Source organism: Mandrillus leucophaeus, unplaced genomic scaffold (genome assembly GCF_000951045.1).
Source record: "Mandrillus leucophaeus isolate KB7577 unplaced genomic scaffold, Mleu.le_1.0 Scaffold22, whole genome shotgun sequence".
In the NCBI taxonomy this organism is placed as follows: Eukaryota; Metazoa; Chordata; class Mammalia; order Primates; family Cercopithecidae; genus Mandrillus; species Mandrillus leucophaeus.
The window spans coordinates 5,991,362-6,017,894 of record NW_012102254.1 but is presented as its reverse complement, the minus strand read 5'-3'; the positions used below and the strand labels follow the sequence as shown (position 1 = coordinate 6,017,894).

Here is a 26,533-nt window from a genome sequence, read left to right as displayed (position 1 = left end):
GCCTCAGCCTCCCAAAGTGCTGGGATTACAGGCATGAGCCACCGCGCCCGGCCTATTTTTATTTTTTATTTTTTTAAAGAGACAGTTCTTACTCTGTTGCCCAGGCTGGAGTGCAGTGGTGCAATCATAGCTCACTGCAGCCTTGGACTCCTGGGTCCAAGCCATCCTCCTGCTTAGCCTCCTGAGCAGCTGAGATTACAGGTGTGTGTCGCTACACCTGGCTATTTTTTATTTTTTGTAGAGATAGGGGTATTGCTTTGTCGCCCAGGCTGGTCTCAGGTTCCTGGCTTCAAGCAACTCTCCCACCTTGGCTTCCCAAAGTGTTGGGATTACAAGCATGAGCCATTGTATCTGGCCTGGGTGATTCTTTATCTGACATAGAGGTTGGGGAACAGAACAACAAAAAATTGATAAATTACATAACTTACAAATAAGTAAGAAAAATATGACCATACTAATGGAAAAAAGTTAATTCGAAAACTTTTGACCTTAAACTAACTTTTTAGATATCAGGCTTCCTGAAGTCCAAGAGTGATATATTAGGCTCATTTGTAATGTTAGAATTATACAGGAAACACTGTCAAGTGTGAGGTGGTGTTTAGCTTCCTTTGGGTTATACTGATAGAGATTTGTTGTTAATGTGTTCCAGGATTGTATGAGATTTCTAAAATTCTGATGTCTTAATATATGTTGTAATGATTATGTTAAATTGTTGTAAGCCACAGAAATAACCAAATTTCTTTGTCAACTGTATCTTTATGGCTGTCTTAAGACTTTTGTCATCTCCAGCCTGGTGACAGCAAGACTCCATCTCAAAAAAAAAAAAAAAAAAATCTCAAAAAAAAAAAAAAAAAAAAAACAGTGACTTATAATCAGCTACAGTCCAAGGCTTACTTCTTTGGAGTTCATGAAAAGAACTCTTGAATGCAGGTTTCTGATAACTTTGGAGAGTGTGCCATTGGATTAGACAGAAAACTTCCAAGGCACTAATTGAAAGGCTGATGTGTTCATAAAGATGAACATGAAGTAGAGCAGGAGTTGATTGCAATGGAGTGAAATGAACTAATGGAAGACTGAAATAATTTGTATGGCTTTTGTTGTCTGAAATATTGCTAATTCTTTTTGTTTTTTTCAGTCTGAATAATCTTTTTATTTTGAACTATTTATAGCCTTGAAATATACTTTAAGTATATTGAGTATTCTAATTTCTCCAGAATTGGTAAACTATTTATGAATATTCTTAATTCATGGTATTTGTTTGTATAACGTTAATAACCACGTTTTCTTTTGTAATAGGACACAATTGAAGAAACCGGTTACTTTCTCAGGACTTTGACTGAAATGGCCTTGTGAAATGTTCCAGCAAAGCCAACCTAGGAGAGTCTATATGGACAAGGATTCTTGTTGCACTTTGTGTGGGTAATCAGGCCAAGTATACAGGACTGAAGCTTATTTTGAAGTTAGATTGGTTCTGCTGTGATTTGTCTTTGTATGTCTTGAAATTAATATAGCTCCTAACAACCAATCCCTCATTATACCTTTAACTGCAACCACCAAGACACAAGGGCTAGGAATAACAGCAAGGGGAGGAATGGGAGTTAGTGGGACTGCAACTTCCCTATCCTATTACCAATGCTTGTCCAAGGATTTTATGGAAAGCTTAAATGACATTGCTCAAAGTATTGTCGCCTTACAAAATCAGATAGGCTCCTTGGCAGTGGTTGCTTTGCAAAATCAAAGGGAACTAGATTTCCTAACTGCTGAAAAAGGTGGCTTATGTCTTTTTCCTAGACAAATGCTGTTTTGACGTCAACCAATCAGGGTTAGTAAGGGACACCACCTGAAAACTAGCTGACTGGGCCTCCAAAATATGGTAACAGCTGTTGGGTCATGGGGCAGCTAAAGGGCACTAAGTTGGGTTTCATGGTTCCCTCCCTTGGCCAGCCCATTATTAATGATTATACTTGCCTTGGTTTTTGGATCATATTTGTTAAATCTTTTAACCAAATCCATTTCCTTTTGCCTAGACCACCAAGTTAGATGATCATGTGACAAGATTTCTAGCCAGTTTCCGGTGAACACCCCACCGGCCATCAAGAAGCTACCCTGTCTCCACTAGACAAAACAGGGTGAGAGTTACGTGATCTCCAATAGGTAGGGAGTGTGTCCCAAGTTAGCATGAAGCAGTTACAGAAGAAAGACCCTCAGTCTCTTAGCCTCCCATAAAGATTTATGAGGATCACCTCTCTCAGGGGGAAAATGAGGCAGGAGAATAGGGTCTGGAGGCAGGGAACCTAAGGCTGATTCACATTGACTTCCTAGAACTGAATCAAAAGGAAAACCCCACTTCTCCATACCTAAGTAACAAAAGGATGAGAGGCTACTCCCTTTGCAATCTCCTTGCCTTTTCTGCGTTGCAGATGAAAAACGTAAGTGCCTCTGATTGGTCCCCTCCTGCAACCAATCAGACTGGTCATAGGCCAAGTCTTCATTTACACAGGAGTATAACTGTAACTTCACTTCAGCCTCTGATTGGTCACTTTCTGCACCAATCAGACAGGTCACGGGCCACAACTTCATTTACATAGGGTGTATACCAAGTAACCAATGGCAGACCTCTAGAGGATATTCATTGCTTTGTGCGTTTTGTCCAATTATTTGTCCAAAATGCCAAGAACCTGGACACCACCAGTAACAGTTTGACCAGTTATTTATTGTATTATTTAGGACTGCATTTGGCTGCATATAAGAGAAACCTGACCGAGGCCTAATTAAGCACAGTGTTTACTCTTCTCACTACCAAGAAGTCAGAGGTCAGCAATTCAAGCTGGTGTAGCAGCACCTCGAGGCATGTCAGCAAGGAGCCAAGTTCTGAGTCTTTTTACTAACATGACCCAAAACACATGGCTGCCTTCCTTATGCCTAAAAATGGCTCTGCTACTCAGGTTTTATCTCTGCATTCCAAGTAGGATGAAGAGATAAAAGCAAAGGCTCATGCTTGCCAAGTCTGTCCTTTTGTATCAAAAAACCCCAGCAGCTTTAGCAAGCAGAATTCCACCTGTATTTCTTAACTTGCCAGAGCTGAGTCTCATGGCCACCCTTAGCAGGAGTTAGGGAGGTACTTTTAACAAGGCACATTATCATCCCCACCCAAAATGGAGCTATTGCTAATGAAAAAGATACAATGAGATTATGAAATTCTCTGTAGCTATTAATGTCGGTTTTTGAAATTTACTGACCTGGAAGAATACTCATAATGCAGTGTCAAGTGAGAAGCAGGACAAAGAACATTTGCAACACAACTGTATTTATAAAATTTTGTTTACACACAAAAAAATGTATTTTGCTTAAAAATATAATTTACATACATATACAACCACACAAGGGAAATAACAAAATGTTAATACTAGCTAATTTCTATAGAGTTGGCATTTTAAGTCAGAGGGGTCAATACTCCTCTGATTGATGAATAAACATAGTTTATTAAATTTTTTTCTCTATTTCCTAAACTTTCTATAAGGAACTTGTAGTATCTTTATAATAGGAAAAAATGTTATTTTGAAAAACACTCCATATACTTTCAAAGTAGACTACATTCAAAATATTTACACTTACTCATTTTCATCTTCGTTGTCAAAAGAAAGAAGGCTACTATTTTTAATTTGTTTTTGTGAGCTCTTTTTGACCGAGTCCTCATTTATTTCATCTTCATTTGGCTTCTTCTTTTTTGAGCTTGCTGTTAAACCTGAATATTTTTCATCTGAGGGACGCTTGACTGGTTTTCGGTATATGATTCTTCCATCAGCTGGAGCTGGTTCTTCATCTGAGCAAAAACAGAATTTTTAAGAACTTTCTTCTCCTCATTATTTTGCCTTTATCTTAGAAGCAAATAACAAGAAAATCTTATATTGTATTTAAGGATATCCCTGAATCTGATTCAGTCTGGTCTTCTACATTGTTTCTAGCTAAATTGCCCTCAAGACATGCAGTTACTTAATAAAAACTCACATGCTAAAGTATTCTATAGTATTGTCAGTTCCCAATTACAATCAGGTTGTATTTTAAAGTATTTTGAAAAGTGATCGTTTGGAACTACAGCATTTTCCCCTAAAGCAATGTAGTAAATGTTCAGAAATAATGAAAAATATACTACATAGCATACTAAACTTCAGGCAGTAATGAAATACACCTTTATCGCCTGGTTTATAAGTCTAACCACCTATTAAAAAAAAAAAAAAGGATGCTTTTACTTAAATTCATACTTAATCCTGATAACAACCCAGTAGGTACAATTATTTCCATTTTACTGATGAGGAAATTGAGGCTGAGAGGTGTAATAACTTGCTCAAGGTTACACATCTGGTAAGTGTCAAAGCTAAGGCTGGAACCTGGAACTGCTGCCTTGAAACATACCACACTACTAAATAAAATAAACAATTTCATACCCCGGGCTCCTTACATTGTCAGAAAAACCAGATTACTTTCAGACCTACCTGCTTTGGCAGCCTTTATTTCTGCTTTAATTTTCATGACTTCTTCAACTGACAGGTCTCCCTTTTTCAAAACCACCACTTGAGGCTGTTCATCTTCTTTGTCACTGTGATCCCCATCTTCATCTGGGGGCTGAGGCTGAATTCTCTACGGAAAAACACAATGCAATGCGTATAGATCACTGATCTTGAGACAAAGAGAACCACTGCCTCTAAGAGAAACTGTAATTATTCACGAGAAGGGTATCTTTATTGAGTAAATAAGGGCAGTGAATTTTAAGGTAACTCCAAAGAGACTTAGCTTGCCACACAAGGGAACAGGTTTAACTGCCATTCACCCTGGAGTGCCTGTCTGGTGGGATTCATTTCCATCTCAGCACGACCCAACTTGTAGTTGCTAGTGTGAGGGACCCTCTGCTTTGGGTACTGCTGTCATTCCTAGCCTACTCAGGGCAGTACTGTGCCATGTCAGTTGTTTGCTCCTCATCAGCACTTTTCACCTGCCTCTTCTCTGAGTTAGACAAGAAATAAACACCATCAAAGTATAGAAAGAAGCAAGTAAAACGGACTCTCTCTCACCTCTGCTCATCTTTTTCCCCTCCTAATAGCTTCAGTTTGGTGGATATCCAACAGCTATTTTCCCTGTCTATACAACTATGCAAGTACATAAAACTTTTTGTATACCAACAACACTGTACATATTACTGTGACTTGCTTTTTTCGTATTTATGAAATTTCTCAAACATAAAGTACAGAGAATAATATAAGAGAAACCATGTACTCCCTGTATATGTGTAACAAATGGTAATATTTTGCCAGTTGATTCAGATTTTTGAAATGTCAGACACCATAGGAGCCCCATTCCCACAACTTAACTCAAAAAATATCTTTGCACAGTACTTTAAGATACATATAGAATTATCTGATTTTTAAAAAATCACTGCCTTGCATTTACATAGTCACCTCAGGATTTATTTGACCAGTATCTTGTAAATATAAATTTTGCTTGTTTCCAGACTTTTTTCTACTATGAAAAAACCTCATGCACCTTTTTTTGCTCATTTTTGGGAACTTATATACAAGAACTTTTTTTTTTTTTTTTTTTGAGATGGAGTCTCGCTCTGTTGCCCGGGCTGGAGTGCAGTGGCACGATCTCGGTTCACTGCAAGCTCCACCTCCCGGGTTCACACCATTCTCCTGCCTTAGCCTCCTGAGTAGCTGGGACTACAGGCACCCACCACCACGCCCGGCTAATTTTTTGTATTTTTAGTAGAGACAGGGTTTCACCGTGTTAGCCAGGATGGTCTCGATCTCCTGACCTCATGTTCCACCCGTCTCAGCCTCCCTAAGTGCTGGGATTACAGGCGTGAGCCACCGTGACCGGCCAAGAACTTGTAATGTTAACAGTTCACTGGAGGTGGAACTGTTGGGTTGAAAGGTATGCATAACAAAATGTGTTTTCACATGTTATTCAAACACAATCACTCATTACTTCACTTCTCACAGAGACTTCCTTGTCTCCCAAACAAGGCAACAAAGCCCGCAAGAATTAGCCTCAGCCCATAACCACAGCTTTATCCTGTACCACTCTCTTATGGCATCTAGACTCTGGCATGGCAAGGTTTGAGTACTTGGAGATTTATAAATATATTAGCTCCTTTGCTTTCCCTGTCTCTGAACAAATTCCTACTGCCTATTAAGCCCCACAGCCCCGACCAACTCCTACTCAAGTTGCCTTCCAGATTCAGAGCCTCTTGAAGTGCTTACCTAAATCTCACCTCCTCTTGTTTCTTACACTGTGCATAGCTTATAGGCAGCATGTATTGCACTGTGGCACCAATGTTTTTCTGCTGGTTTCCATTGGGCAAGTGCCTTCTGGAGAGGCAGGACTTCCAGAAATATTTGTTGATCTACTCATGAATGATAAACAGAATGGAAAATGATGAACTACGTGAAGCCCTGGCAAGTTGCTTTGCCATTCTGACTATATCTCAAAGTTCCCAAGTCTGCTGTATCACTGGACAAGTACATTCTCTTTAATGGTATTCATGTTACTTCACTGATTATTCATCAGTTTCTGCCTGTTTTTCTCTGAAAGTCTCCAATAAATGATCACAAATAGGTAATAAGTTTTTTTAGCCAAAAATATAGGAAGGTGAAATAAAATCATTCCTTTTGTTTCTTAAATTGAGAATAATTAATTCTGACTCTCTTCTTCTTTTTTTTAAATGTGACTGCCTGGAAAACGAGAAATAGTCTAAGGACAGTGGCAGGAGCCACTGATGACTGTTCAAAGACATTTCTGAATTAACTCTCAAGCAAGTGAATAGGGCCAGGCGCAGTGGCTCACGCCTGTAATCCCAGCACTTTGGGAGGCCTAGACAGGTGGATCACTTGAGGTTAGCAGTTCAAGACTAGCCTGGCAAACATGGTGAAACCACCCATCTCTACTAAAAATACAAAAATTACCTGGGCGTGGTGGTGGGCACCTGTAATCCCACCTACTTGGGAGGCTGAGGCAGGATAATCACTTCAACCCAAAAGGCAGAGGTTGCAGTGAGCTGAGATTGAGTCACTGTATTTCAGCCTAAGCAACAGAGCAAGACTCCACCTCAAAAAAAAAAAAAAAAAAAAAAAAAGTGAATAGGATGATTTAGCTTAACTGCAGAATGATTTCCCATGAAACTCATTTATTTTTGTTAATAGATGACTAAAATCCTGACTACAGTAATCCCCTCCTTATCCTCAATTTCATGTTCCACAATTTCAGTTACCTGTGGTCAACTGTAGTATGAAAGGGTGAGTACAGTATAATTAAATATTTAGAGACAGCAAGCAAACAAGCAAATTCACGTAACTTGTACTAGAGTATATTGTTATAATTGTTCTATTATTAGTTACTACTCTGCTGATATTCCTAGTTTATATAGTGAACTTCACCATAGGTATACATGTATGGGAAAAAACATATATAGAATTCAGTATTATCCATGGTTTCAGGAAGCCACTGGGGGTCTTGGAACATAATAGGGGAATACTGTATATTGCCAAACTGATTAAAAATGAAGTGGTTCTCACACTGAAACATGGTGTACTTCTCTAAGGGAAATTCCCTTGAGTACATAAATAAGCGAAAATCACTGACATTACTTGGAAAGGATTCCCAAAGTTCTCTTAAGAGAGCATTCCAAGCTGTAACCTTCAAGCTGTCAACTGTGTGTACAGGGTCATCACTAGGACCTCAAGCAAAGTAAAGCTGAGTCTCGTCTTCTCATTGCTGAATCTATGTCCCTTTTCTCAAACCTTATCCTCTTTGTCATCATCCCTATTTTTAGTCATGGGGATCAGTCATTCCCTGTGTTACCTCTAAGAAAAAAATGGCTCCCTGTTGCTTACTAAATAGTCCACATGACCTCACCTCCACTAGTCCCTCTAATACTTCTACATACAGTCCATGACTCTCAAATCTCTACACCTTTACCCATGCCATTCTCTTCATCTCTACCTACTGACCTAACCATGCTCAAGAGTCTACCTAAATATCCCTCCTCCACGAAGTCTAACCTGATAACAAGCAGAGTCATTAACAAATACAACACCACTACTTAGTGCCAGGCACTGTGCTAGGTGCTGGGAAAATATGGAAGGATTAAGATACTAACTTAAAGAGTTCAATCTAGTGGTGAAAAACAGGAAAGCAAGTAGTTGCAATATCAAATGAGTGTTATAGGTAAGATACGGATAAGGTAAAGAGAAAAACAGAGAAAGAGTAACTGTTTGGAGAGCTTTGAAGGGTTTCGGAGAGATGGTGACCTGTGAAAATAGGGCAGGAAGTGTTAAAGAACATGGCATTTTGGAGATCCATCTCTTCATCCTTTCAGGGCCTGGCACAGTGCATGGGGTTAGCACATACTCATCCTACTGGCATACCTTGAAGATACCGCAGATTTGGTTCCAGATCACCACAACAAAGCAAGCATCAAAATAAACTGTCACACAAATTTTCTGGTTTCCCAGTTTACATAAAAGTTATGTTTACACTATACACTAACTAGTTAGTATTAAGTATGCAGTACCATTATGTCTAAAAAACTCTAGATCCCATTAAAAACATCCACGATTCATGGGAGAAGGCAAAATATTAACATTAACAGGAGTTTGGAAGATGTACCTACCTTAATTTAAGAATACTTTATTGCTAACAACGTTAAAGCTCATCTGAGCCTTCAGTGAGTCCTCATCTTTTTGCCAGTGAAGGGTCTGCCCTTGATGCTGATGGATGTTGACTGATGAGGGTGGTGGGTGCTGAAAGGCAGGGTGGCTGTGGCAATTTTTTAAAATGAGACAATGATGAAGTTTGCTGCATTAATTGAGTCTTCCTTTCACAAAAGATTTCTCTTTTGTGATGCTGCAATGCTGTTTCATAGCATTTTACCCACAGCTGAACTCCTTTCAAAATTGGAATCAGTCCTCTTAAACCTGCTGCTGCTTTACCAAGTAAGTTTACTCTAAATCCTTTGTTGACAGTTCAACAATGTTCACAGCATCTTCACTAGAAGTAGATTCCATCTCAATAAACCATTTTCTTTGCTCATCAATAAGCAGCAACTCATGTGTTCAATTTTTATGAGACTGCAACAACTTAGTTACATTTTCAGGCTCTACTTCTAATTCTAGTTCTTTTCCTTGTTCTACCACACCTGCAATTACTTCCTCCACTGAAGGCCTGAACCTCTCAAAGTCATCCATGAAGGTTGGAATCAACCTCTTCCAAATTCCTGTTAATGCTGATATTTTGCCCTCTTCTCATGAATCATGGATGTTCTTAACGTGTCTAGAATGGTGAAACCTTTCCATAAAGTTTTCATTTTATAATATCCAGATGCATCAGAGGAATCACTATCCATGGCAGCTGTAGCCTTACAAATGTTTTTGACTTTTTGTTTTGTTTTGTTTTGTTTTGAGACAGGGTCTGGCTCGGTTACCCAGGCTGGAGTGCAGTGGTACGATCATGGCTGACTGCAGCCTCAACCTACCTGGGGTCAGGGGATCCTCCCACCTCAGCCTCCCAAGTAGCTGGGACCACAGGTGCATGCCACCACACTTGGCTAAATTTTGTATTTTTTGTAGAGATGGGGTCTCACCATGTTGGCCAGGCTGGTCTTGAACTCCTGGGCTCAAGCAATCCACCTTCCTTGACTTCCCAAAGTGCTGGGATTGCAAGTGTGAGCCACTGTGCCTGGCTGTTATTTCTTAAATAATAAGACTGAAAATAGAAATTACTCCTTGATCCATGGGCTGCAGAATGGATGTTGTGTTAGCAAGCATGAAAACCACATTAATCTCCTTGTAGATCTCCATCAGAGTTCTTGGGTGACCAGGTGTATTGTCAATCAGCAGTAATATATTGAAATAATCTTTTTTTTCTGACCAATAGGTCTCAACAGTGGGCTTAAAATAATTCAGTAAACCATACTATAAAGAGATGTGCTGTCATCAAGGTTTTGTTTTTCCATTTCTAGAGCACAGGTAGATTAGATTTAGTGTAATTCTTAAGGACCCTAGGAGTTTTGGAATGGTAAATATTAGCTTCAACTTAAAAGTCACCAGCTGCATTAGCCCCTAATGAGTGTTAACCTGTCCTTTGAAAATTTGAAGCCAGTCACTGACTTCTTTCTAGCTATGAAAGTCCTAAATGGGACAGGCATAGTGGTTTTTGAGAGGCTCTGAGAGGCTAAAGTGGGAGGATTGCCTGAGTCCAGGAGTTTGAGACCAGCCTTGGCAACACAGTGGGATCCTGTCTCTATAAAAAAATACAAAAATTACCCAGTGGTGGTGCGTGCCTGTAGTCCCCGCTACTTGGGAGACTGAGGCAGGAGGATCACTTGAGCCCAGGAAGTCAAGGCTGCAGTGAGCTGTGATTGCACCACTGCACTCTAGCCTGGGTGACAGAGTGAGACCCTGTCTCAAAAAACAACAACAACAACAACAACAAAACAAAGTCCTAGATGGCATCTTTTTCCAATAGAAGGCTGTTTCATCTACATTGAAAACCTGTTTAGTGCAACCATTTTCATCAACTATCTTAGCTAGATCTGAATAATTTGCTTCTTCATCTCATACTTTTATGTTATGGAGATGGCTTCTTTCCTTAAACCTCATGAACCAACCTCTGTTAGCTTCACTCTTTTCTTCTGTAGCTTTCTCACATGTCTCAGACTTCACAGGATTGAAAAGAGTTAGGACCTTGCTCTAGATTACGCTTTGGTTAAAGGGAATGTTGTGGCTCGTTTGCTCTTCTATCTAGACCACTAAAACTTTCTCGGTATCAGCAACTTAGCTGTTTTGCTTTCTTATCATTCATGTGTTCAATACAGATCCCTCCAGCCCTAAACAACAGTAGTCAGGTGTGGCTCTTTCCTGAAGCTCCTCTTCTTCTATTTAGACCCAGGATATTTAGGGCTTTTGCCTACTTTTTTTTGTTTTGTTTTGTTTTTTTAGACGGAGTCTTGCTCTGTCGCCCGGGCTGGAGTGCAGTGGCGCGATCTCAGCTCACTGCAAGCTCCGACTCCCGCGTTCACGCCGTTCTCCTGCCTCAGCCTCCTGAGTAGCTGGGACTACAGGCGCCCGCCACCACGCCCAGATAATTTTTTATATTTTTGGTAGAGACGGGGTTTCACTGTGTTAGCCAGGATGGTCTAGATCTCCTGACCTCGCGATCCGTCTGCCTCGGCCTCGGCCCCCCAAAGTGCTGGGATTACAGGCGTGAGCCACTGTGCCCGACCTTCTCTATATATTAATTTTTTTTTTTTTTAACTTAACAAAGCATAGAAACAGATTCAGGACATTCCTCCGAAGACGTTCCAGACTCGAGTCCTAGGACACAGTTGGGGCGGGGGTCATTTGATCGAGTGGCCTGTGTCCTTATCTGGAATACGGGACGACGCTGTAACTCTAACTCACCCTGCGAACTCACAGCTTTTGAGGTAAACAAGAGAGAAAGAAGAGACAAGAAAGTGATCTTTCTTTACCATCTACCAAGGACCAGGCGGTTTACATGTAAGGTCATTTTTAGGAAAACAGCAGCGCTCTGAAACCTACAGAGCTTCCTGGGCGTAGGGGGCTGTAGTCGCTTGAAAAGAACCAGCCTGGGGGTCCGAGTTCCACCGGAATTGGTGCCGAGCGCGGGTGAAAAGAGGGACCCGACAGCACCCACCCTCCAAGTAGAGGCAAAAGTTGAAAGTGGCGGGCTGGTCGCGCTTCCGAAGTAACACGACTGGCGAGGGCTCACCTTAGTCTCTATGGTGGGTCCCTCCCTGTAGCCGACCCGTTCCTTGAAGCGGGCCAGAAACGCTGGCTCGGCGGGCCGTACGTACGATACCTGGTTCCGCTTGCTCATGTTAGCTCTAGGTAAAGACAGGTTCCGCGACCGATTCGCGACGACACAGAGGCGCTTAGCTGTGACGTCAACTGGACCACGCCCCTGATGCGTAGACCGGGCAACATGGCGGCCTCCATTCGGGCGTCAACGTCGGATACAAGCGCCAAATTCAAATTCGCGGCCATCTTGAGCGGGCGGAATTCAGTCGCGCGCGGCGCAGTCGGGAGGTGGAGGCATCGGCTGCATTGTTCCCGGGATCGAGGGGTGAGGGCGCTATGGCACCGGGCTGCAAAAGTAAGTCTGGACCCCAGACTTCGTTACCCTATCTTTGCCCCCAAATACAGCTGTGAAAGGATGGCAACCTCGGACCGCCCGCAAGGTTCTTGCTGGGCATGAAATGCAGGAGCTGAGTGACGGGCGGGGGCGTTTGGGAATCCCTCTCGGTCGCTCAAAGACAATACGCTAGCGGAAAAGGTCATCCCTTCCGTGTCTTGTGCGCATGCTAGGAGTCTGGCGCAGTTGTAGGCGCTCGGGATGAGCGGTGGACCTGCCGTTCTTCCCTCTCTTTCCCTCGGTTCTGCTGTTTCTTCGTAGGCCTCTTCCCACATCCCGACCAGGGCTACCTCTCTAGATATCCTTGTTTCAGGATCGGCTTTTGCTCCCACCAGCGTCTGCGTATTTACACATTTCTGACCTTCCTATAGGGAAGGGTTTATTTATATTCCAAACACTTCTTTCTCTTTTTTCGTTAAGTAAATGGAATGTTAAAACACAGATGTCAGCAATGTCTGTGTTCTCACAGTCTCTATTTTCACTTAAAGGAGACCCGTCCGATTTCTTTCTCTTTTTCACGGAGGAGAGCACTGTCATTTTTGCTTATGATAAACCCTACAGTTTTCACTAATGTAGTCTTTTGCTGTGCCTGTGTACGTGCGCCACTTCTTACATTGCCACATCTCTTAAGGAGTCTTGTTTTTGTAAACCTGATTATGAGCTGATTTAATGGGATCTTTGTGAATGGTCTGAATGGTAATGAGGAGAGGCCTAGATCAGATGATTAAGAATTTGTGAACTTCTGTCATTTGAGCTTTCCAACAGCGTTAATGTTTCTAGCTTTCTGTCAATTATAGTTGTTTTTGATGGGTTTGTTGTTTCAGTAACCTTTTAGGTCGATCGCACTTTTATTGGAACACCTCTTTATGCTACCTTTTTCCATCTAAAATATTCCTTTTCCTTCATCATTTTCAGTATTCAAGGACTATGAGCTCACAAAATGGTACCTTATTGGAGAGAAATGTTCATCCTGCTTTCTGAACAATCATACTGTTTGTTCTTTCTTTCCACCTTATGGATCTGGACTCAAGCCAAAAAAATTGATGCCTGTTAAATAAGTAAAGTATCTGCTTATTTAATGAGATATATGTATGTGACTAAGGGCTCTTGTCTGAAAACCAAATTTGAGAGCCTTTCTTAAAGTGGTGGGGGCACTCCCCTTTATGATGGTGGTGATGCCATGGGGAACTTTTCCACTCCCTTAAGTTTGTTGGCAAAATCGAGGTTGATGACTTCCCAGGTAAAGTGCTTCTTGCTTTCCCAGCAGCCCAGAGACCTGGAGCATGAAGTGGGAACACATCGGAGAAGAGAGCCCATGCAGTGGTCTTTACAACTTTTACTTTGTGCCCTGAAGGCTTTTTTTTTTTTTTTTTTTTTTTTTTTTTTTTTTGAGACAGAGTCTCGCTGTGTCACCAGGTTGGAGTGCAGTGGTGCAATATGGTCTCACTGCAACCTCCACCTCCCGGGTTCAAGAGATTCTCCTGCCTCAGCCTCCCGAGTAGCTGGGATTACAGGCACGGGCCACCACGCCCAGCTAATTTTTTTGTTTTTAGTAGAGCTGGGGTTTCACCATGTTGGCCAGGATGGTCTTGATCTCCTGACCGCATGATTTGCCCACCTTGGCTTCCCAAAGTTTTGGGATTACAGGTGTGAGCCACCACACCCGGCCCCATGAAGGCTATCTCTAGTGACATTGACACCATGAGTTGCTGATTGTGAAATCAGAGAAATGAAAAAGTGAAATATACAATTCCCTTTTTTTTTTTTTTTAAAGACAGTGTTGCTCTGTCACCCAGGCTGGAGTGCACTGGCACAATCTTGGCTCATTGCAGTCTCTGCCTCCTGGGTTCAAGCAGTGCTTGTGCCTCAGCCTCAGAGTAGGAGATCTGGATTTAGCATGCCTTTGTTCAAATCCTAGCACTTCTCAGTGATGGTTCCTTAGATCTCAATTAGAAATAATGCCAGAACTATCTACATTTGTGTAGTTTTAAATTTCACTTTATCTCGCTATTTGCTCATTAACTTTGCTTCTTTTTTTATTAAGTAAACATTTTACTTTGGGTTCCTTTTAGATTTACCAGGAAGTTTCACATAAGCGCAGATCAGTATCCATCTATTTAGTTTCCATCTGATCAGTTACACAGATCTCTGCAGAGATGAAGAGCTGGCAGCCTACCTTCTGGGGCTTCTTGTTGTTGTTTGCTTGTGTATTTGCTTAGCAACTGGCTGGATCAATTTAGTGAAGTCTATTTCCCTCCTATACTGTTAAGCCTTTGATGTTGCTCCTCAGGAAAGCACAGCTTTGGATATGCCCACCTGTATCCTGGGATCACAGTGGTTTTGGTAGGGATCTCTTTCTTTCCATGACTGCACACAGCTGTGAAACTCCAGTAATTGTTAGCTGATTGCTCTATTGTTTTTTAACAATGTCCTGGGGCATAAATTGTCTTACAAACTACTTCAGTTCTTGCTCCATTGAAGGAGTAGTTTCTGAGGTTGTCTTTCGTATTTCTTCTGACTCCACTGTAGCTACTCCTAGTTGATCTTATATCCCCATTGTCTTCCGGCAAGTGAACAGGCCTACAATTTAGCTTATATCTTGAATGTCTTCCTAATTACTTTCACTAAAACCTACACTGTTCCTGAGAGTGCCCTTAGGTTTGAACTTCTTTCCCCCACACCCCACCCCAAGACGGAGTCTTGCTCTGTCACCTAGGCTGTACGGCAGTGGCGTGGTCTCGGCTCACTGCAACCTCCACCTCCTGAATTCAAGCGATTCTCCTGCCTCAGCCTCCCAAGTAGCTGAGATTACAGACATGTGCCACCATGCCCAGCTAATTTTTGTTTTGTATTTTTAGTACAGAGACAGGGTATCGCTATGTTGGTCAGGCTGGTCTCGAACTCCTGACCTCAAATGATCCGCCTGCCTCGGCCTCCCAAAGTGCTGGGATTACAGGCATGAGCTACCACACCTAGCCAGGTTTGAACTTCTCTATGCTCTGTTGCAAATGAATTCAGCTCATTTGGGAAGAGAATAGGAGTTATCTGTTTATGGGCTGATTCTTCGTCTAGGCAAAATCTCTGAGCCTGGGCACTATAGTTGGGGATAGGGATAATGGCAGTCTTGTCTCTGAGTGATACCCTTTCTAGTTGCCGAGCATTTTGTGGGGAGGGTGGGGAGTGCAGCAGCCTTGTGTGGAACCACTGCCTAATGAGTTGGGACAAGGGTGATCAGGGCCCTAGTGTTCTCAGCATGCAGTTGCAAGATGAGGGCTGGGTGGGAGAAGGGAGAGCCGTCACCTCTCAACCACACTTGTCTAGGACTTTACCTCAGCATCAGGTAGCTAGCTGGAGACACAATGATACACTGACATCCTGCTACTCTGTGGAAGACACCCTTGCCGTTAGGAGCTGGAGGGGGATCCCTGTGTTCTTGGCTGCTGCAATCTACAGTGGAGTGTTTGCCTTGCTGAGATGGGAGGAAGAGAGCAATCTTGGTTCAAATAACACAGGACCACCTTTCTTGATGAATTTTCATAAATGTTCTTGAACGGATGTTTCTTTGTTTGCTGTTTGCCTTTGGGAACATTTCCAGAGGCTTTAATTTTCTTTTCTTTTTTTTGAGATGGAGTCTCACTCGGTTGCCCAGGCTGGAGTGCAGTGGTGTGATCTCGGCTCACTGCAAGCTCTGCCTCCTGGGTTCATGCCATTCTCCTGCCTCAGTCTCCTGGGTAGCTGGGACTACAGGTGCCTACCACCATGCCTGGCTAATTTTTTGTATTTTTAGTAGAGATGGGATTTCACCATGATAGCCAGGATGGTCTCAATCTCCTGACCTTGTGATCCGCCTGCCTCGGCCTCCCAAAGTGCTGGCATTACAGGTGTGAGCCATTGCGCCCCACCAATATTCTTTTTTTAAATTTCTTTTTTTAAGTTTCACTGGGGAGTGGGTCAGTGGAGTTCTTTATAACGTCAGTCAGAAGTCAATCTCTGACTTCTTTTTTAACAGAATTATTGTGCCTGCTAGGTTGAGAAAAGATGGGAGTGGGGGAGAAAGAGAAGCAGAGAGACTGTTGTAATAACACAATAAAGAGATGTTGCTGGCTTGGTTCTACACTGTGGCAGTGGATTTGGCAAGAAGCTGTTAGATTGTGGGTATATTTTGAAATTAGAGCCAAAGCTTTGCTGAGATTGGATATGAAGAGTGAGAAAGAACAGGGTCAGGGATGACTATATGGTTTTTGGCCTAAGCAACTGGAAAGATGGAGTTTACGGAGATATAGAAACACATTTGGGGTAGAGGTGGGGTATTCAGGAGCTCAGTTTTGTACACATTAAATTTGATTCATTGCCCACTGCATATCCAGTTAGAGATATCAAATAGGTAATAAGTTGTAAGAGTGTGGAGCTCAGGAGAGCGGTCCAGGAAGAAGATTTAAATTTGTGAATCATCAATTTATACCTAGCATTTAAAAACAGGCCAGGCATGGTGACTCTGGTGACAGAGCGAGACTCTGGCTCAAAAAAAAAAAAAAAAAAAAAAAAAAGAACCATTGATATAGGATATTTTGCTCCTTAGCTCAGCTAAAATCCAGGTTCTTGTTGCATGCCCAGGAAAAATCAGGCACGCGGACACACTGAAAGATGAGGAGAGTGGAATTTATTAAAAGGAGGCTCTCAGTGAAAAAAAGTGTGTCCTGCCAACAAGCTGCCACCTCACAGATTGAATACCAGGTCACCACACACCAGCTGAAGAGGCCAGGCTTCTCCCCCTACATAAGGTGCAAATTCCCAGTGGCTCCACCCCATTCTCTGAGTGCGCATGTGGGCCTTTAGTCTGAGCCACTCCACATTGATTTATTTTCCTTACTGTGTGTGTGTTAAGGGACAGAATTTTTCAATGACCTGGGAAGCGTTTGGCTGTCTCCTGTCTCTTATCATTCCCCCTTCTAAAGAGTACATCTAACTGCCCTTAGAATAAAGATAAGAACAAAGACCAATCTTAACTGTTTCCTGCTGACAGGGGGTGCTATGTTGGGAAAATGGCAGTCAGATCTCCCTAAGAAGCTGATCTAAGGGTTCCTGGCAAAAGGGACCATTATCTGAGGCTCCAGTTGCGCGACTGGAGTTTGATAGCCTGAAGGCAAGAAGAGACAGCTGGGTTATTAGAAAACATGTATCAAAACAAAACAAGGACGGGGGAAGAACAGCTTGAAAATCCTGAGGCCTTTTACTGGTTTGCACAGGGTGAGGGAGGCCAAAAGCCCGATTGGTTAAAAAAAACTTTTACCCTTTTGCCGGCATGTCAGTCTTCTGGGTTCCCTTCCCCCAAGCCCAATCCTAAACCAATCTCAAGTTTAAGGTTTGGGAAATTAACTTTTCGCAGTTTAGAGGATGGATTCGAGGGGAGTGTCCTGTAGTAAGGAGACACAATTACCTATCTGTGAAGAGAGGACACAATAAGAAATGGAAAAAAGAAGGTGTTTTTTTCAAAGGAGTCCCAGGGGTTCAGGATGCGTTCAAAAAGGGGACAGATTGAAGATGAATGGCTATCCATCAAGAAAGAGGGGAGCAGGTGTCCCTGGTTCCTTTCTCTTCCTAGCGAATACCCAGGGTAGATGAGGGAGGGAGAAAGCGAGGTGTCCCTTTTTATTTCTTTTGTCCTTATATCCCCAAGACCCGGTGACCATCACAGGGTGCCACCCATGGATGTCAAAGCGACTTTCCCCCATGTTAACAGGGGGGTCTAGGAGGTGGAAATATCCACTCTTACCCACATATGCCCTATCTCCCCTGCTGTCAGTAGCCTTCAAGTTCTCTAGACCTCATTTATGTCATGGATACTAGCATGATGTTTATCCATGAAACAGGAGGCTTGGCTTAATTGGCAGGAATTAGTCATGCTCATCTGTGATGTGCTTTTTAACTTCTGTTACCATCTACCTCTGGATCCCTCAGATCCAGTTTTTTTTTTTTTTTTCTTAGGGACCTGATGTTTGGAATTGAGTTTGGAACCAAAAATGTGTCTCAGGGGTTGTATGGACTCCTTATCATAAGCTGAATGCTAAGGTGAAGCTGTGGAAGTGAGTCCTCCTCCAAGGGAAAGAAAAGGATGTCCTGTGTCACACCCAGATAACTGGTGGCTATGGTTATGTTTGCTAAGATTTGGGTGCATGGAGCTTGGTTTTGGTTAGCTCCCTTGGTCTTACTTTCCCAAAAAAGAAACCTCTAGATGACAGGCACCCTATTTATTCCCACCACCTAGCAGGATTTGCAGGATAATTGCTCAGAACTAGAATATAGATTCAGATTTTTACATTACCCGTCCCCCTTTGTTCCTTCTGGGCTATAGTCGGAGATCTCTGGTTGGATCACAGGAATAAGCAGGGTTAGTTTTTAAACAAACTAGGCAAAAAACTTGAAAACAACTAGTGGGTCTAGAATTTAGTGATAAGTTTTGAAACGTAATTTATCTCTCTCCAGTCCTCATTTTTCTTAAAAACAAACCATGATAGGACTGAGTTGTTTGCAAAATAGACTTTAGTCTTATACTTGGCTTGATTATTTGCATGAAGTGCAGCAAGAATTATTTTTACACAGGACTTTTAGATTGGCTTTGATGGAACTGTATTCCACAAGGAATCTCAGATAGGACTTTCTAAAGCTGAGCCGAGCCATGGGTTTGTACCCTCAAATACCTGTGGGTTGGGTAAACTCTCTTCTTGAGGTCCCAAAAGCATAGAGTTCCTGGGCCTGTTAAAAAGTGACACTTTTTACTCACCACAGATTAGGACTGTGTAGGCAAGGTATGAGGCCAGTTTTCCCAAGGAACTTTTTTTTTTTGAGACAGAGTCTTGCTTTGTCGCCCAGGCTGGAGTGCAGTGGCCGGATCTCAGCTCACTGCAAGCTCCGTCTCCCAGGTTTACGCCATTCTCCTGCCTCAGCCTCCCGAGTAGCTGGGACTATAGGCGCCCGCCACCTCGCCCGGCTAGTTTTTTGTATTTTCTTTTAGTAGAGACGGGGTTTCACCGTGTTCGCCAGGATGGTCTCAATCTCCTGACCTCGTGATCCGCCTGTCTTGGCCTCCCAAAGTGCTGGGATTACAGGCTTGAGCCACTGCGCCTGGCCCCAAGGAGCTTTTATCAGCTCTGCAAGTCAAGCTTGACTCCTTAAAGGGAAGCATACCCTTCCAGTCAAAGGCCTTGGCAAAACAACTAGTGTCTTCAGTTGTGTCCTGTTGCAAAGAAAATGGACTCTTATTGCACTGATGCAAACAACTATATTGTCATAAGTTAAGAATACTCACAACTAGTTTCCAAATTCTGGAGAAGCCAGGCAGAGAGGGAGAGAGACAAACACGCTTCAAATTTTGTTCACAGGAGTATACCTTACTCAATTATTAAAGGCTGTAAAATAGTTCAAAATAGTTTCCTTGACTCTGAAAAACAAAACAAGGATTGGCAATGTTCCAAGCAAAAGTCAAAAAGATTACTTCAGTTTTGTATTCATTAAGTCCATCCAGTTAACTCTTGTTTAGCTTGATATTCATGAACATTTCAACTCTTCATGAGTCCTGTTTGTTTTTTCTTTATTCTAATGTCACAATCTCCAAAGTTATCAGAAACCTGCATTTGAGAGCACCTACGAAAGTTCTATGGCTGATTATAAACCACCTTTTGAAGAGGATGAAAACAAGACAACAATTATCTGTGAATAACAAAATGTCCAGGGTGGTTACAGTCAGAAACAAAATTGACAAATAAATGTGATTATCTCTGTGGTTTATAATAACATAACAACCTTAATTGTGATTGATAGCATATACTCCTGATGGGGCCCTAAGATAATTTCTGATGGCCTGGGACTCCTTGGAAAAAACAGAAAAGGCACCACAGATTCCATTTTGATGGTCAGACACCAGAATTTTAGAAATCCCATACAATTTTGGAACATATATTAATACTATTCCCTAAAATATAACCTGAAGAAGATTAAACATTATTTTGGCAATCTCATGTCAGGTAATCTGTTTACCTAAACATGTCAGGTAATCTGTTTACCTCTCTTCTGGATGTGCCAGGGGCCCTCTGTAGCATCCAAAAGCTAGGTGTCAGGAAAGACAATTTTGAAACTGAAGTTTGATTTTGGGAAGCCTGTTGAATGTGTTAGAGGTTTAAAACATTTGATTTTTATGAAATAGAATTCCAGATTACCATAAGTTATTTATTTTGCCAAAATTAAAAAGCAAAAACCTTTTATGACAGCCCTTTACAGATTTAGCTAAAGAGCAGATTGGTACCTTAAGAGACCCTCGTTGTGCTTTTATTTCAATGCTCAATTTACAGAAAAGCCATATAATACCCTTTTGAATTTAATCAGTATGTTCACACAAGGAATTTTTTTTGCAAGATTAATTTTTACAGTCCTTCCACTACTTGTTTAAACATTTAGCTTTATCTTATCTAATTCAAAACAGTCCTTTAACCCTAGGCAAAAATGTACATTTTGATGACATCTGAATTTTACCAATAATTTTTAAGGCTGTTTTTATTTTTCAAAGATTAAAGTCATGTGAACTAAACGGTACCACAGCTCTTCTTTCTTTTAAAAAATATTTGATCTAAGTGCTTATTTTCCTTTAGGCCAATTAATTAGAACTCTTGTTTATAGAGACCACACACACAACACATACATAACTACACAGGCAGAAGAAGATCCAGTAGCTATAAGATTTTCTGTTCACCAATTTCGTAACTGGACAATTAGCCTCTGAGTGGGGCCCTTTAAGAGCAGGGCTAGGAAAACATGTAGTTTCTAGGGCCTAGTAAACAGATATAGCCAGAAGACAAAAACAGATTTTGAGAGGGATCCATCCACCTCTAATTCCTGGGTCTCCAATAGGAAAACAAAGGTCTCTCCCAAAATGGAATCCGTGGAGCCTTTTCTGTTTTCCCCAAGGAGTGTCAGGCCATCAGAAATTATCTTAGGGCCCCCATGCATGCATTGAGAGTGGCAAGACAAAATGGAGAAAAAGAATTCAGTTAACTGAGAAAAACCCTTTTCCCAACAAAATAAGATCCAAGAAGAGAAAAACACAAAGGCCTGTTAAATATACTTATAACTTGGATATCCACTTTCAATTAAGCTGAGCGCTTTTTAAGAAAATCCTTTTAAGTCCCTTATTACCCGATATTAAACATGTAAAGTGGCCAGTATTTCTGGCTTCCAAACTTTACCAAAGGTAACCTCCCAAGTGCTCAGAGAAAGGAAAATTCAAGGTGGTTCATGGAGGGGAAGAGAATCAACAAATGGCTAAGGTCACACAGATATCAAACCAGAAAGGGCTCATTCCTTAAGCCAGGATTGAACCCAAGCCACCATTGTAAAATGACAGAGGCTAAAACAAAGTACTGGGTACGTGGTTACAGGCCACGTTTCCAAGGACGTAAAACAAGATGGAGGCCTGCAGCAAAGTTTGCCATTGACCAGTTTACCAGACTGGTTTGAACAGTGGACCTAGGAGTCCTAGGCCGGCATCCCATCCTAAGGTACCCTTCTTTCTGACAGAGCCATACAGAAAGACATGGAAAGCACACCAGCTTGGCTACAGCCTAAGACCAATCTCACAAATCCTTTTTCATAATTGAAACCTTACAGAAAATATAAACAGTGATAGTTGGGGTCTTGGCCTAGTAAAACATCTTCAAAAAAAAAAAAAAGAAAAAAAAAGCCTCTCACATAAAAGTCAATCCCTGGTGGAAAAAAGGAAAAAAAGCTTAAATGCAGGGCTTGAAAGATGCCTCAAGGAAGAACCTGTTATTCTTATGTGAATGAGTTTCTGCAACAGGGAGATAAATCTTTAATTGCTGTTTCTTCCCTGGGGCTTGGACCTAGCTGGGCCCCTTGGCTAGGGGAGGGGAAGACTCTGTGGGCATGTGGTGAGGAACCCTAGCCAGCCAGCCAAGTGGGGTCCTTGGGCCATGCACCCCAGCCCCACCTGGGAGGGGAGGGATGCAAGGAGCTGCCACTCACCCATCCATCCTATGCATGAGCCTGCAGCCATTGGGTTAGGGGTAGAACACCCCCAGTATTGTAAAAGAAAAGATAGGTGCTATTACAGTCTCAAAAAAAGAAGGAAAATGCCACAGAAAGGCTGGGCTGGGCTGGAATGAGGCCAACATTCCCTACCCTGAGAGCAATGGGGGATAGAAAGGGGAACAGTTTCCTCTACCCTCAGAAGAAGTCCGAGGACAATAAGGCTCAGAAACGAGAGAGAAAAAGACTTTTTTGTTCACATTTTATTCACCTTTACTCATGTCCTTATACAGGCCACCAAAATGATGCAGGATTTTTTGCTCCTTAGCTCAGCTAAAATCCAGGTTCTTGTCACATGACCAGGAAAAATTAGGCACACAGATACATTGAAAGGCGAGGAGAGCAGAATTTATTAAAAGAAAGCTCTCAATGAAAAAAGGAGGTCCTGCCAACAGGCTCCCACCTCACAGATTGAACCAGGTCACAACACACCAGCTGAAGAGGCCAGGCTTCTCTCCCTGCATAAGGCACAAATTCCCATTGGTTCCACCCCATTCTCCCAGTGTGCATGTGGGCCCTTAGTCTGAGCCACTCCGCATTGATTTATTTCCCTTACTGTGCATGTGTTGAGGGATGGAATTTTTCACTGTGGTTATGTTAGGCAAGCCCCCTGTGCACAATGACCTGGACGGCATTTGGCTGCCTCCTATCTCTATCACCATGACACTAGGTGTTATGCACAATGACCTGGACGGCATTTGGCTGTCTCCTGTCTCTATCACCATGACACTAGGTGTTATAACCAGTAATGGGTTGGGATAGAATGAGAATAGAATCCAGGCCTCAGCTGTGGAGCACCACATTGTTAATGCCAGGGATCTGAGGAGGCTGAATATAGTAGGCAACGCAGAAGCATGTTAGAGAAGAATAGGATTTCCATATTACAATTTAAATGACCTTTAATGACTTTTTATTTTTATTCCAGCTGAGTTACGCAGTGTGACAAATGGTCAGTCTAACCAAACAAGGTAAGAAAAAAAATATTCTTGATGAGCTCCCAAAGGACTAGGGATTGAATATTTTCAAAACAACCATTTAGCTTAGTAAAGAGTACTTATTTCAAAATTTAACTTAGTCCTCAACCAGCTGGAAATGTGAGAAAATCACATATTCCCTTTGCCCTCTCACTTTCCAGGCAAAATAATAGAATCAGTAGCATAATTCTCCTTGGGAATGACTGACTTATTATTGCTAGTAAGAGGGAAATGAGAGACAAGCACTACTTACTCCATGAAATAAACTCACACTCCCTTTGAGTTCAAGTAAAGGGCTGTGAAGGTGCCTGTTGTGAAGTAAATCAGTAAAAGGAATGGGTCATGTGAGACTCTTTAAAAAGAGATAAATTTGGCCGGGTGCAGGGGCTCATGCCAGTAATCCCAGCACTTTGGGAGGCCAAGGTGGGCAGATAACTTGAGGTCAGGAGTTCAAGACCAACCTGACCAATATGGTGAAACCCCGTCTCTACTAAAAGTACAAAAATTAGCTGGGTGTGATGGCAGGTCCCTGTAATCCCAGCTACTTGGAAGGCTGAGGCAGGTGAATCACTTGAACCTGGGAGGTGGAGGTTGCAGTGAGCCAAGACCGCACCGTTGCACTCCAACCTGGGCAACAAGAACAAAACTCTCCATCTCAAAAAACAAAGAAACAAAAAAAGAGGTAAATTTGTATGGGGTATGTCTTCGGCTTTGTTGGAGAAACTCATTATAGAAACATTACAGGCAATATGAGACTTGGATCCTTTTTCAGTTTTCTTTCTTCAATAAACTGCACTGCTACTTTTTTTTTTTTTTTTTGTCTTTAGTAATGAAGGTGATGCTATCAAAGTTTTTGTGCGAATTCGTCCTCCTGCAGAAAGATCTGGGTCAGCTGATGGAGAGCAGAACTTATGCTTATCTGTGCTCTCCTCCACGAGTCTCCGGCTGCACTCCAACCCTGAGCCCAAGACCTTCATGTTTGATCATGTTGCAGATGTGGATACCACTCAGGTAATGATAATTGGAAATTCAACTTTTTTTTTTTTTTTTTTTGAGATGGAGTCTCACTCTGTCACCAGGCTGGAATGCAGTGGCATGATCTCGGCTTACTGCAACCTCCGCCTCTAGGTTTCAAGCAATTCTCCTGCCTCAGCCTCCCGAGTAGCTAGGACTACAGGTGCGCACCACCATGCCTAGCTAATTTTTGTATTTTTAGTAGAGAAGGAGTTTCACCACGTTGGCTAGGATGGTCTTGATCTCATGACCTTGTGATCTGCCTGCCTTAGCCTCCCAAAGTGCTGGGATTACAGGTGTGAGACACCTTGCCTGGCTGGAAACTTTACTTTTTACCTGGAACAGGTAGGCCTTCATTAGCTCCAAGAATTTCATTTCTTGGTCAGGTGCGGTGGCTCACGCCTGTAATCCCAGCACCTTGGGAGGCCGAGGTGGGCGAATCACGAGGTCAGGAGATTGAGATCATCCTGGCTAACACAGTGAAACTCCGTCTGTACTAAAAATACAGAAAATTAGCTGGGTGTGGTGGTGGGCACCTGTAGTCTCAGCTACTCAGGAGGCTGAGGCAGGAGAATGGCATGAACCCAGGAGGCGGAGCTTGCAGTGAGCAGAGATCGTACTGCTGCACTCCAGACTGGGCAACAGAGCAAGACTCTGTCTCAAAAAAAAACAAAACAAAAAAAAAAGGATTTCTTTCTGGGTTGGTCTCTTTTTAATTTCATCTGTCTCAAATAAGGAGACTCAAATATTCCATAAATATTTTAAATCTAATTTTATTAAATAGTTTTCTCCTTTTTTCATCAAACTTTGTAGCAGAATGACAAAAGCCTCCTTTTTTTTTTTTTCCCACCAAGTGATAGGAAATTATAGGCATAGTGTCACATGCCTGTAATCCCAGCTATTTGGGAGGCTAAGGCAGGAGGATCACTTGAGCCCAGGAGTTTGAGGCTACAGTGAGCTGTGATAGTGCCACTGCACTCCAGCCTCGGCAACAGAGCAAGACTCTGTCTCTTTAAAAAAAAAAAAAAATCCGTGATGTTCAGTGTAGTAGCCATTAGTTGTATGTGGCTATTTAGATTTAAACTAATTAAATGAAACTTGAAAGTCAGTTCCTCATACACACTAGTTATATTAAAAGTGTTGCTCGTAGGAGATACAGAAGTATGTTATCAGAAGAAAGGGAATTTATTATAGTCATTGGGGAATAATTTAATATTTATTAGGCACTAATTTAATATTGATTAATCATTATCATCTTATTCATTTTAATAAAACTGCTTTAATTTTAATAAAAATATTTTAATAAATAAATTTTTTAAAAAGTGTTGCTCATGCATCTGAGGCACTGGAGGTTAGTGAAGATGCACTTTTTGGAGCCAGTGCGTGATTGAGAAGTACCGTTGAACTGCCTAATCTAAGGATTTAGGATTACCATGATGTCAACAAGTGCTTTTCTAATTAACGTCAACTTAATTAAGACCTAGTTAGTGCTATCCAATGGAACTTTCTGCAGTGATGGAAATGTCCTGTATCTGTGCTGTTTGCTACAATGGCCTCTAGCCAAATGTGACTATATAAGTTTAAATTAATTAAATCCAATTTAAAATTCAGTGCGTCAGAGGCACTAGCCACATGTGGCTCCTGAGCACTTTTAATATGGCTAGTATGTATGAGGAACTGACTTTTAAGTTTTGTTTACTTAATTTAAATCTAAATACCTACATATAACTAATGGCTACTATACTGAACATCACAGATTTTTTTTTTTTTTTTTTTAAGAGATGGGGTCTTGCTTTATTGCCAAGGCTGGAGTGTACAAGTGATCCTCCTCCTTAGCCTCCCAAGTAGCTGTGATTATAGGCATGTGTCACTATGCTTGGCTAATTTTTTTTTCATTCCAGGATAAATCTCAATTATGCCCAGCTACATTTTAAATTTTTTGTAGAGATGGAGTCTTGCTGTTCCCCAGGCTGGTCTCGAACTTCTGGCCTCCCAAAGTGCTAGGATTGCAGGTGTGAGCCACTGCACGCAGCGCATCACAGATCTTCAGTATTCCCTTATACATGGAGATGTTTTTGGGCCGACGTTTAGGTCTTTGGATCTTCTTTTATGTGGAGCATAGCTGGCCAAGAGATACATAAAATGAGGGCCTTGTGCAGTGGCTCATGCCTGTAGTCCCAGCACTTTGGGAGGTGGAGATGAGGTCCACTTCACAAGGTGGATCACGAGGTCAGGAGTTTGAGACT

The 26,533-nt window shown here is 42.0% G+C and overlaps 2 protein-coding genes across 3 annotated transcripts in view; one reads left to right on the top strand and one right to left on the bottom strand.

The window, feature by feature from the left end:
• Positions 1 to 3,290: 3,290 nt before the first annotated feature.
• Positions 3,291 to 11,953, bottom strand: KIAA1143 (KIAA1143 ortholog). Its single transcript, XM_011981111.1, has 3 exons — positions 11,782 to 11,953; positions 4,494 to 4,638; positions 3,291 to 3,823 (listed from the first exon to the last, which is right to left on the bottom strand). The coding sequence occupies exons 1-3, from the start codon at positions 11,887 to 11,889 to the stop codon at positions 3,612 to 3,614; spliced, it is 465 nt and encodes a 154-aa protein (XP_011836501.1). The 5' UTR covers positions 11,890 to 11,953; the 3' UTR covers positions 3,291 to 3,611.
• Positions 11,954 to 11,997: 44 nt separating this feature from the next.
• KIF15 (kinesin family member 15) overlaps positions 11,998 to 26,533 on the top strand; it is an 88,911-nt gene continuing 74,375 nt past the window's right edge. Inside the window, exons 1-3 of one of the 2 annotated variants that reach the window (XM_011981109.1) lie at positions 11,998 to 12,165; positions 23,225 to 23,267; positions 24,101 to 24,284. In XM_011981109.1, the coding sequence (XP_011836499.1) occupies positions 12,147 to 12,165; positions 23,225 to 23,267; positions 24,101 to 24,284 (246 nt within the window). In that variant the 5' untranslated portion in view covers positions 11,998 to 12,146. The remainder of the gene's footprint in view (positions 12,166 to 23,224; positions 23,268 to 24,100; positions 24,285 to 26,533) is intronic. The other variant, XM_011981110.1, reaches the window with a different exon arrangement.